Source organism: Nycticebus coucang, chromosome 4, assembly GCF_027406575.1.
Source record: "Nycticebus coucang isolate mNycCou1 chromosome 4, mNycCou1.pri, whole genome shotgun sequence".
In the NCBI taxonomy this organism is placed as follows: domain Eukaryota; kingdom Metazoa; phylum Chordata; class Mammalia; order Primates; family Lorisidae; genus Nycticebus; species Nycticebus coucang.
The window spans coordinates 92,086,263-92,098,492 of record NC_069783.1 but is presented as its reverse complement, the minus strand read 5'-3'; the positions used below and the strand labels follow the sequence as shown (position 1 = coordinate 92,098,492).

At 47.7% G+C, this 12,230-nt stretch overlaps 1 protein-coding gene across 2 annotated transcripts in view; it reads left to right on the top strand.

Moving 5' to 3' along the window:
* TMEM131 (transmembrane protein 131) overlaps window positions 1-7,122 on the top strand; it is a 246,795-nt gene extending 239,673 nt beyond the window's left edge. The window contains exons 36-41 of one of the 2 annotated variants that reach the window (XM_053586764.1): window positions 1,389-1,551; window positions 2,847-2,968; window positions 3,073-3,169; window positions 3,956-4,053; window positions 4,667-4,824; window positions 6,047-7,122. In XM_053586764.1, the coding sequence (XP_053442739.1) occupies window positions 1,389-1,551; window positions 2,847-2,968; window positions 3,073-3,169; window positions 3,956-4,053; window positions 4,667-4,824; window positions 6,047-6,331 (923 nt within the window). In that variant the 3' untranslated portion in view covers window positions 6,332-7,122. Of the gene's footprint in view, window positions 1-1,388; window positions 1,552-2,846; window positions 2,969-3,072; window positions 3,170-3,955; window positions 4,054-4,663; window positions 4,825-6,046 lie in introns of both variants that reach the window. The other variant, XM_053586763.1, reaches the window with a different exon arrangement.
* Window positions 7,123-12,230: the final 5,108 nt, after the last annotated feature.

The following is a 12,230-nucleotide window of genomic DNA, read 5'->3' as shown; positions in this document are numbered from 1 at the left end:
CCATTGGATCTTTCTCTACCATTTCTTAACTTTCTCCATCTCATTCCATCAGGGAAATATATTGAGTGCTTCTACTGCACTGGGCCCTATGGAGTACATCCCGCTGCCAGAGAGCTGTCCTGGGATGCCGAGCCCCTTCCCCAGTGCAGCAGCCAGGCATGCACGGCGGGGCATGACCTGTTGTGAGGGGCAGTTAATTAGGGCACACATCGCTGTGAGGGCAGAAGGCCAGAGCAGGTATTGTACAAGGGGTAGCTAGGGAAGGTTCAGGACCACTGTATAACTAATGACCCTACAGTGTAGATGTGGTGTCATGGCAGCTGCAGAGGAACATGAGAGGGGTGTGGAGATTGGAGAGGGATTCACACAGGAGACAGATCTGTGTCAGTTCAGAAGAACAGAGCTGGTCCAGAAGATGGGGAATGGAAAACGGGCTTCCAGAGAACCCCACTTTGCTTGGCAGTGACACAGCTAAGGAACAGGGAGCCTTACCCAGGCCCTGAGCCTTGGGTTTGGGAAGAAGCAGCTGATGCTATAGGGAATGATAGGGAAATGGAGTCAGCCACAGAGCAAGGCTGCAGTTCTGCAAGTGAGGGGACCAGGGAAGTAGAGCAGAGCAGAACTCACAGGAGAGGTTGGCCAGGGGGAGTGGTCGGAAGTGTGCAGCGCTGGGCTGGGGCGTTGTGTCCACAGGGGCCCGGCCCTCTCCTGAACACCCCCCCTGTGTTGGGAGCAACACCAAGGTGCAAGGCAATAGATAAGCAAAGGGATACGTTTTTCTGATAAAAGTTATATCTTCATTCAGTGAGTACAAAATAGGTACTATTTATAACACTAGTAATTTTTTTTTACTTTTCAAAACAACTATGTAGATATCACATTAAAGGGCACAGGAATATGCCAGCAATTCCTGTATTTGTAAAATAGGGATTGGAGCTACACATACCGGGCGTGCAGAGAGAGAGATAAGGTGTCCTTGTCATTACAGGACTTGGGAATTTAGCCTGAGTTCCTGCACCTGTTGAAGGTATAATCCTGGGTGCAGACACAGAGACTTTCAAGTCCTTGGGCAGTGGCTTCATCCCTGGGCAGCTGCCCATCTCCAGGGGGCACTGGGAACTCTCTTCCCACCCTGAGGGAGAGAAATGAAGAAGTTGACCAGACCCACCCAAAATGCCCCACCTGCACACTAGCACACAGAGAAGGGCCCACCCCTCTTTTTCTTTAAAACCTTTAGGCAGAATGCATGTAAGAGCTTTAGTTTGGTTTTTTTTTTTTTTGCAGAAGCACTTGAGTTCTGCATAGTCTTAAAACTTCAAAAGTAACTAATTTTGAAAAGTGCTAATCAAAATATCATGTTAATACGACCTTTTGTTTTTAATTTCTAGCTACCGATAGTCTCTATAAACTTTCTCTGCAAACCCTCAATGCAGACATTTTCTTAAAACAACGCCAGACCTCGCCAACACCTGCCTCTCCATCTCCCCCCATGGCCCCCTGCCCGTTCGCGTCCCGGGGAAGCTACAGCAGCATCGTCAACAGCTCCAGCAGGTAGGTTCTCTGCTCCCACCTGCTCTCAGGCAGAGCTTCTCTGTAACCTGATGTCACTCCCTGTAAGCAGAAACACTCAATGGCCACAGACTACTGTCCTGTGTCACATGTGACAGCTGCCGTTTTATGGTTGTTCAGTCCGCTTTCCTGTTGCCGTATACATCCCTGACCCCAGCAGTGATCCCCATTCCTGTTCCAATCCATTTGTCTTTGTCACCTGTGGGCTAGGAAATGCATCATTTAACTTACTAGAATTATGTTCTAGTTACTAAGCTCTGAACTAGCAGTTCTCAACCTGTGGGTCACGACCCCATTGTAACAATGAAAATACATCCCTGCATATCAGATATTTACATTATGATTCATAACAGTAGCAAAATTACAGAACAAAAATAATTTCATGTATTAAAGGGTCGCAGCATTAGGCAGGTTGAGAACCACTGCCCTAAACTAAAAGGAAGACCTAAAGGAGATGTCCTGTGAGTTATGAACATGGGTTTTTGTGGCATCTATTTTGACATGAGGGCCATTTGGCTTAGGACTTAGAAGGATCTGGTCCATTCTCTGTTGCTACTGGGTAAGGTGTGGCAGTAGGTGATGTGTGCACAGGAAGGGGCCTCCTGACCATGGGCTGTGCTCTTCTCCAGGGGCATAGAGCCACCCTTGGTCTTTCTGCCACGGAAAGGATCGTTATGATCACAGGTGACGTTCTCACTGTGTACCAGCACTGTCTCAGTTGCCTGGGCTTCAGCCCACCTCATCCCAGCTGCAGACAAAAGATTAGGTCCTCCCACCATCCTGAAGAGGCAGTAGCTGCTGACACTGCAGGGGGCCAGCCTGCTCAGGGACCTCACCACAGGGAGCACATTGTCCTGTCCTGACAGGAGACTTCCTGGGAATCAGACCCCATCCTGTGCCTTGGCATCTGCCAGCAGGCCCATGTTCCCACTGTGTCCCCCCTACCAAGTGACTCCCTCTCCAGCCTCTCTCTAAAATGCAGTCTTGCCCTTTCCAGTTTCTAAATTACGATCCCTGCCCTGGTCTCTTCCCTAGTGACCTTTTATATTCATCTGATTAAGCAGTCCGTGGCCCTGGATCATTTTTCACAAAGCTGCTGTGCTCTGTGAGCTGCCCTGGGCTGTTTACAGAGCCCTATCCCAAAACTCAGGGTTGGCCACAGTGAAGTGGGCACAGGTCTCTGTCCTGCCAGCCCCACACCACCCTGAAACAGGTGCTCCAGCCCTCCATGGTGGCCTGCTCACGGGGAATGTGTTCTCTCCTGTTCCTTCTTTAAGTGACCCTAAAACAAAGCAGCCAAATGGAAGCAAACACAAGCTAACAAAAGCAGCCTCTCTCCCTGGCAAGAACGGCAACCCCACTTTTGCAGCTGTCACAGCTGGTTACGACAAGAGCCCAGGTGAGTGCCTTAGCTTCAAAGATGTGTCACATCGAGGTATCAAGCATAGTGGGATAACCTTTGTCCTGATAGGACTGTGATTGATTCAGAGTCCGTTGTTACAGGTGGGAATGGCTTTGCTAAAGTTTCTTCAAACAAAACAGATTTTTCCAGCAGTCTTGGCATCTCACATGCTCCTGTTGACAGCGATGGCTCAGACAGGTACAGTTGACCATTCCTAACAATAGAAAGATAGTTTCTCAAGTCAGGTTAGCATCTTCTGTCCAACTGGTTTCAGGCATTTTTCTATAATTCACAAGTGGGCATTGATCATCAGCAGTGGTCAGACGCTGATGTAGAGGCAGACGCTGGGTAGAGGCAGAAACCTGGTTGCTGTGCTTCCCCTGGTAGCTTCCCAGGCAGAGGGAAGGAGTCGACACCACACACACATACGCGCATATTAAATCTGTTCTCATTTTCTCCATTACCACGGGCTGTGGTAAGAAATAATGTGATCTGAGCATTAGAAACAGAAGAGCAAAAAAAATATTTGGAAGGAAGAATTTACTTCCAAATGGCTGTGCCGTTTTCTCAACCCAGAGCAACAGCTTGCTGTTGGTGCAGTGGGCAGGGTGGCATCCGGCTGTTGCCCCACTGGTTTTCCAGATAACAACAGAGCCTGTCGGTAAAGCAGAGCACCAATTGTGTACCTCCCACTAATAGGAAATGAGTCCTAGATTTGAAATTGTGTCTTAATGCTGCCATTGCCAAAGAGTAAACATTAGGAAAAAATACCTGTTTTCTCTACACAACTCTTGCTTTAAACCAGTGATAGGGTTTTAAGAGCCCTGGTGAACAGGCATTTTTCAGTTCTCCCTTTTGTCTTTGTTTTTAATATTTGAGTACCCTAGTTGAAGCAGGTCTTCTGTTTGTGACACTGTACATAAGGATTCATTTTCTCTAACCATTGTACACTTTTGTGTTGCATTTTCCTCTTGTAACATTTAGCTCGGGTTTGTGGAGTCCTGTCAGCAACCCAAGCAGCCCTGACTTCACACCCCTCAATTCGTTCTCGGCCTTTGGAAATTCTTTTAATCTAACTGGTGGTGAGTGTTTAACACTAGACCTGTAACTCATAAGCCTGGGGGCAGAGAAGGAAGGAAGGGGAGGTGTAGTTGGAGAAACATGACTTGGTGCTCTGCATGGAAGGAGGCCTTCCTGGGAAGGGCCTCTGCCACCTCCTCCCTCTCCCACCTCCTGCACCCCACACACCATCCCAAAGGGCAGTGGAACAGGCTCCACACTGTAGGAGTACCGCTTGGTTTGGGTTCCACAGCACATGTTTAAGGCTTGGGGAAAACATTCTGGTCTGCAATACAACCCCTGGGAATGCAGGGCTCCTCCTTTTTTCTTACTACACAGAATTAGAGGCAGCCATATGAGTTTTGCATTAGCTATGCATTAGCCATAATGTTGGCAGGGGGGTGAATTTTGAAGTCATCATTGATAAGTATGAATGAAGTACTCAGATCATGTGTTGTATGCTTAGGTTCTGGGACATCTCTGCCCCCACTCCCCTGTGTGGTGGGGCTGGTGAAACAAGTGAGCAGTGGTAGGATGTGTCCACTGAGTATAATCCCATCTTGGCCACGTGATCTTGGCCAAAAAAAAAAATAATAATAATAATGGGCTTAATGATTATTTCTGTATTTTCAGAAGTTTTCAGCAAACTCGGGTTATCTCGATCGTGCAATCAGGCCTCCCAGAGAAGTTGGAACGAGTTTAATAGTGGCCCTTCATACCTTTGGGACTCCCCAGCGACAGATCCCAGCCCTTCATGGCCAGCCAGTTCTGGCTCCCCGACCCACACAGCCACAGTGAGTACTTGGGACAAGGCCTGGCCCATTCACTCATCATAACTGCCATCACTGTCACTTGGGTGGCACTGATGTGGTAATTAACAACAAAATGCAGTGTGAAAGGAACGGGTTAGTACTTCATTATCTCCACTGATCGATCTTCATATTCTGCCAGGATGACTCATCAGTGTCCTTCAGAGCCATGACAGCCAGGAAATTTTAGGAAGAACAACTGAGCAGTTGTGGGGTTGGTCCCTGGATTCCCTCCTAGTAGATCATGGTCATTTTCTGCCTCTCCCAATTTATAAATAGGCCACAAGTATGTCCGTGAGCCATAGGTTCAAATGATAGCTGAGCACAGCCTTCACTGACTGCTTGCTCCCAGAAGCAAGCAGGGAAGTTGCATCTGTTTTTTTTTTCTGAGAAGTATCTGTCTCGTAGCTTGAGATTTTCTACTGTGCATTTATTTGCTTTTTGGTTAATGTTTTCTGCAAAGATTATGCTCCCAAAGAGTATTCCCTTGTTTTTTTTTTTGTTTGTTTTTTGTTTTTGAGACAGAGTCTCACTATGTCACCCTCGGTAGATGCCTCAGCCTCTCAAGTAGCTGGGACTACAGGTACCCACCACAGCACCTGGCTGTTTTTTTGTTGCAGTTGTCATTGTTTAGCAGGCCCAGGCTGGGTTCAAACCCACCAATCTTGGTACATGTGGCCGGCACCATAATCTGTGCTACGAGCGCTGAGCCAACTTCATAGATTTTTAATTTTCATAGATACCAAAGTTTATCTTCACTTCTAGTAATTCTGGCTTCTTTTTTGAAACCACATTAACAATTTCTTTAAAACGGGTCAGCAAACTTTATATTCTATAAAGAGTCAAATAGTAAATATTTCTAGCTTTGCAGGCCATGCTGTTTTCTTTTGTAGCTCATCAGCTCTGCCATTGCAGTGTAGAAGTCGCCATAGATAGGACCTTAACAAATGGGGAAAGCTTTTATTTTCAAAAGCAGGCAGGACTGGATCTGGTCCACTGGCTGTCACTTGACAACCCTTGTTTAGAGCCATCTGCCCAGACTCTGGGGTAGCAATATAGAGAGAACATTTGTTTTAAAGTAAATAAGGTGGAGGAAAGCTCTGGTTCATCCCATCTTCTGCATAGCCTTACATAGCCTTACCCACCTCACCATCTGCCTGTCATCCTCCCTGGTACTCAGTGCTGGTTGTTTTTCTGTTTGTCACAGTCAATCCTGGGCAACACCAGCGGCTTATGGTCTACCACTCCATTTAGCAGCTCCATTTGGTCCAGCAACCTTAACAGTGCCCTCCCCTTCTCCAGTCCAGCAAACACTCTGGCAAGTATTGGCCTCGCAGGCACAGAAAATTCCACCACTCCTCACGCTCCTTCCACCTCCAGTCCAGCCAGCGACCTGGGACAGACCTACAACCCATGGCGGATATGGAGCCCCACCATCGGGAGAAGAAGCTCCGACCCTTGGTCTAATTCACACTTCCCTCATGAGAATTAAAATTAGGCAAAAAGAAGGAAAAAAAGGAAAACAATATACATATATAGTGGGGGCTCCTCGTCTAGATCATGATATGCCAGTGTCTGAGACATCCTTTCCAGCTCTCACTGCTGCAGCTCCCCACTCCCCACCTCCTCTTATTTGCAACACAGACTCAAGCAGGGCAGGCTCAGACCACTTGCTTCTTTCAGATCTTTCTTGCAATTATGGTAATTTGAGATTTCCTGTGTGCTTTTAGAGAAAAATCTGGATTCAGCCACAAACTCTTAATAATATCTGTACATCTGAGAACCTTACCTGTTCCCACGTTTTCACCACCTGTCTTCCTTCATGCTTTATTTATCTGTATGAAACAGATTTGACATTACAGCTAAGGAAATAATTTGAGTTGATTCAAAAGTCCTGGCATGTGACAATTTTATTAAATTACCAAGTTTGGTTTTTAATAATTTCTCAATATTATGCGCCAAGAACTAATTTTAAAATTGTATTAGGACTTTGTGCTGAAAATACAGAGTATTTTTTTAAAGTAAGGCTGTCTTGGTTTAAAAGCAGATTACAGAAATGTAAGTGAACTTAAGAACAGTGAATGAATGTAAAAGCATTCAGTTGAGACCATATGCATTTTCTGTGCTGTTTGTACTTGAGGTATGTAACATTTGTATACCTGAATTTATTTTAAAGATGAACCGAAATGCACATAGCCAAGTCTTGAGAACAAGATTGAATGTGTATTTCTTAAAAATACAACTTTGTGTTGTACTTTGAAATAAATGATGCTTTTTTCAAAAGCTTTGAATTGTTTTGTTTTGTTTTTTCACAGACAAGGTGCGTTTATTTGGGTTTTCTCACATCAGGGTAAACCATCCTATCCTTGCCTTACTCTAGGAAGTTGGCGGATAAAGATGGTGTTGGCTTTCTCGCAGCTGGGATTCTCTGCATTTCCATGGTGATCACGGAGGGTCCTTGATAGAAAATTACTTGGAAGCCTGTTTGGATTCATTTGGTCATAGTCTTCCTTCTGCTACTGTTCTAAACCAAAGGTTTCCAAAATAGCCACCATTGCTAATGTCGTTGGTGCCTTGGGCCCTAACCAAAACCTTGGCATATGTTGGGTTATCTCCATTTTATACTTGAACTCAGCCTCTGAGAGGTTGGTAATGTTGTCCCTGGCTAGTTAAGTGCTCACTGGGAGGCCCCGATGCAGGCTCTGGAGATCTGCACAGTCCCTGGTGTGCTGGATTGCCTCTGGCCATAGTCACCATTCTCTGGAGAGGGCTCTATCCAGCTCACCACTGCATGTTCTGAGATTGGGCAACCATAGTCTAAGGAAGTTGGGAGGTGAGGGGAAGATGCAGGGCCTGGAGAGAGAAGCAGCAGGAACCAGAGAGGTGACCCCGAGTGAGGCCTTGACAGCTCCACAGCACACTGCCCCCTGCCCCTTTCAGTTCTGCACTGGGGGGAGTTGATGGGGAGAAGCCCTGGCCTGCAATATGGGGGACCCAGGAGGCATTGGAAACAGCTGTTTACCTACTGTAACTGAAATACTTCAGCAACTTACCCACCAATACCTGGAAGGCAGGCCGGACAGAGGGTAACCAATGTGAAGTTTTGGGGTGGAGCCACAGGTCGACAGTGACACAGAGTACCACTTAGACACGCCAGCTGGAGCAACTGGAAGGCTTGACCAAGTCTGTAAAGTGTGGAAGTAAAGTTCACCCATCATCTTAAACTTAGTTTTCCTTTTAAATAGAAATGTATTCACCCTTCTCCAACTTGAAGATTCCTGCAAGTGCTCCAAGAAAAGACTGGCTTAGTTGAAATGTTGTATAGTATCCATTTTATTCTGACCTTTTCTCTCCTTTATACCAAAATTCAGTAGAACAAGCCATGTAGATTTAACAAGCTATGATTTATCTGTCACTCAGGGAGACCAGATTTCCTATACAACCAGAGCCCTGGTCCACGGGGCTGGTGTTAGGCCTTGTACAGTCCATGAGCAGGAGTCTTCTATGTGCTCTTGGAAAATCAGGACAAATTTAAGCCGCAGCTTTGTCTTTATACACTAAAGAAGAAGAGAAGACTGGGCAGCAGAGCGACCCTGGCTCCGCATGCCATTCCTGCTCCCCGGGACACACCTCACCTCGTCTCCAGCCAAGTCTCATCCCTCAGAACCCAACCTGGATGTTCCCTCCTGCAGGAAGCCCACCAGATTGGCTCCTCAGGTCAGGAGCCTCTCTGGGCCCCCAGGACCTAGTGGGCTACCACCACGCCAGTGGTGATCACTCTGGATCTGTGTCCACCATAACACGCCACCTTCAGATCACGCACATGAATGAGATGGGAGAGGTGAGTTATTAGGGAAAGAGATGTGTTCTGTGGTCTTGGAGCCAAAGAGAAGGGAATGGGGAACCAGGTTGGTATTAGCATTTGAAAAACCTTACGAAGGGGCAGCGCCTGTGGCTCTGTGAGTAGGTTGCTGGCCCTATATACCGAGGGTGGCGGGTTCGAACCCAGCCCCTGCCAAACTGCAATAAAAAAATAGCCGGGCGTTGTGGCTGGCACCTGTAGTCCCAGTTACTCTCGAGGCTGAGGCAGGAGAATCACCTAAGCCCAAGAGCTGGAGGTTGCTGTGAACTGTGTGACGCCATGGCACTCTACTGAGGGTGACAAACTGAGACTCTGTCTCTAAAAAAAAAAAAAAAAAACTGTCGAAGAATTATAGCTCACTAACCAGTGGAGGCCACTCTAAGAGGTGATAGGAGGTGTGCAAACAGGTATCAGAAACAGCTACCCTCAGCCCCCCTCCTTCACACAGTGAGGCTGGGCAGAGGCTGGTCCTACCTCCAGGCCTCTGCCTATTGCCCCCACCCTCGAATTCCCCCCTCTGGCTCAGAAGGCTGCCCGGGGGGCACTGAAGTAGGGGCTGTCCCCACAGCTTTGGCCACAATCTCTAGGGAACCCAGTGGAGCCTTTGGGTCTATGCACCCTGTGAGAAAGCTCAGGGCACAAGAAAGCCTCCAAAGGCATCACCTGAACTCAGCCAAAGCTGAGCAAGCACCCCACAAGGCCACAGGCAGGCTGGCATTTGCTCAGAGCCCTCTGCACATCCAGCCCAGGTGCTCCTGCCTTGGTCGGATTAGAGCGACCCAGAGATCCTGCACTCCCTGCCCCCACCTCATCCCACTGGTGCGGCACAGTAGCAGGACCCTCCCTGGCTCTGGAACCACATGCTCCCCACCCAGCAAAGGCCTCTGGGAGGGACAGAGGGCCTTGGGTTTTTCTAGTCTGTGTCAAGCAATGCAGCCATCCAGAGAAGCAGCAGAGATGGGAGGGGCACAGGGCCAAGGGTGAGGAAGGCAAGGGGAGGGCCCAGGATGCACTCATACTGGGGGCTGGAGCCCCTTGCTCCCCTTCTGCTCTGTGGGGGCCCTGGCCCCACCTAAGCTGGCCACACTCCCCCCATCTCAGGGCAGATAGTTCCAGAAAGGGGGGGGTGGGCCCTGGAGCAGACAAGCTGGCTCTTAACTGCCTAACGTCAGGGCAGCCGAGACAGCAGACACAGGGATGGGGCAGGCGAGGAATGACAGACACAGAGGAGGGAGAGGGTCACAGTGAGAGCCACAGCTAAGGTGGAGGGAGAAAGCTTAAGAGACCAAGAGAACGTGGAAGAACAGAGCCAAAAACATGGGAGAAAGATTGCTGAGAGGATGGGAGACAAGAGACAGGGCTAGGAAGAAAGGGCAAGACAGACAAGAGACAGAGTTCTGGGTCCCCAAAACACACCCCCAGCCCTACCCCCACCACCTCATGAATGCCAGTAGGCTCACTAACTGTGGGTCCCTCCCCACAGCAGGGCTTCGCTCCCAGTCACTGAGTCCCAGCGAGTCCCATGTGAACTTGGGACTTCAGCCCTTGCAGCCCCCAAGCACCTCTGTGGTCGAGGGAGCTACTGACAATTCCATGAAGGTGGCATCTGGCCCCTAACCTACAGCCCACAGCTTAACAGGGCCTAACATACTTCCCCACACACCCCAGCTTTATGTTTGCCAAGGAACATGGACCATGGGCTGGCCCAGGGGAGGTCCCCAGGGCGCCAAGAGTCCCCACCACTAGCAAGAGCTCAGACAGCGGGAAGACCCTCTGGTCCAGTCACTGGGGACCCATGGAGAGGGCCTGGCTGGCCAAAGCTAGAGCCACCTATTCCCATACCCGGGGGCAGAGGAAGGGAAAGGGCTTTCTCTCCTTATATCCCAGGTCCCTCCCTTGCTCAAACACCTTTTATGACTCCCCATTGCCTTTCAGATTTTCTAACTCGTTCTGGATTTACCCCCTTTCCAGCCAACCCATGGGAAGGAACTGAGGCGCAAAGAGATTAAGTAATTTGCCCCCAAGGAAAATTAGGGCTAATCTATATGTCCAATATGTGTTTCCCTATTGGATGTCAGTAAAATGGCATGAAAAGCATCCAGGCAGAAGCAACAGTAAATGAAAAGGCTGAGAGGCTGAAGAGTCGACATGGGCATGTCAGGGGAACCTTGGAAGAGGGTGAAGGGATTTGGTCAGAGCTGCAAGTGTCCAGAAGTGAACATATTGCAGGGGACAGGATTGGGGACCTTGGAGACCAGGGAGGAGACTGGGGACTGTGTCCAGAGGTAAAGCAGGTAAGGGTGGGGGTATGGGGCTCTGAGCAGGCCTTGGCTTAGGGAACAGTGCCACCTCGTGAGACTTTGCATGAAACTGCATCACCCTCTTTTGTTGGTTCATTCACTGTTAGTTCCCGCAGTATTTGACAACCAGAGGATCATCTTTTTTTCGAGACAGTGTTTTACTGTGTCACCCTCAGTAGAGAGCCACAGCGTCATAGCTCATAGCAACCTCAGACTCTTGGGCTCAAGCGATTCTCTTGCCTCAGCCTCCCAAGTAGCTGGGACTACAGGCGCCCGCCATGATGCCTGACTATTTTTGGTTGCAGTTGTCATTATTGTTTAGCTGGCCCAGGTTGGTTCAAACCCACCAACCTCGGTGTATGTGGCTGGCACCGTAACCACTGTGCTACAGGTGCCGAGCCCAGAGGCTCGGATCTATTAAAAAATGATCCTTCCTATAAAATGAAATTATTTTCAGCACTAATCATTAAGTGAAACAAATAATAATAATGACCACTAAAGAAATGAAAGTCACAATGTATTTACTGTCTGTATTAATATTTTATGTAAGTCATTGTTCAGTAACTAACAAGTGAATTCTAATAAAACCGAAATATCTGCAAACAGCACAATTTAAGAAGCCTCTAAACTGTACCACTGATGTAATATTTTTCTTAATTTTTAAACAATTAATTAAAATAATGTTTGCATGTTAGTGTTATTCAAATTCAGTAAGATAGTCCATGTACAAACCAATACACGCATTTACCAACACAAATATATGTTATGGTTTACAAGGCATCTCTGTTATAAATTTTAAACACAACACATCTCCAAGTAGCCACACAGAATGACAAAGTTGAAGTAACTCCAGTTGCACGTCTTTAGCTTTACAATCACTGCCCCCTCATCATCTGTTCTGAGTGTAAACACAGGAAGCTATGCTCTCCTGCACTTAGAAACTCCCAAACCTTTCCAAGCCTCTGCAAACCTGCTCTCAAAACCACTGCACTAGCTAAATCTGTGAGTGTCTGGGGCTGGCTGTGTAACTGGGTTCTCCAAATGAACGTCCATGCAGAATATGAAGGTTGTTAATGGTTAAGTAATAAAATATGTTCATTTAAGTGTACATATAAATTATTAAACTCAATGGTAAAGTCTGGTAAATAGGTCTGTATCTGAGTTAATAGTATTGTCACATCATCAATTCCTGGCTGGAAAGTGTTCATATGTCACCAAGGCTCTGGGGT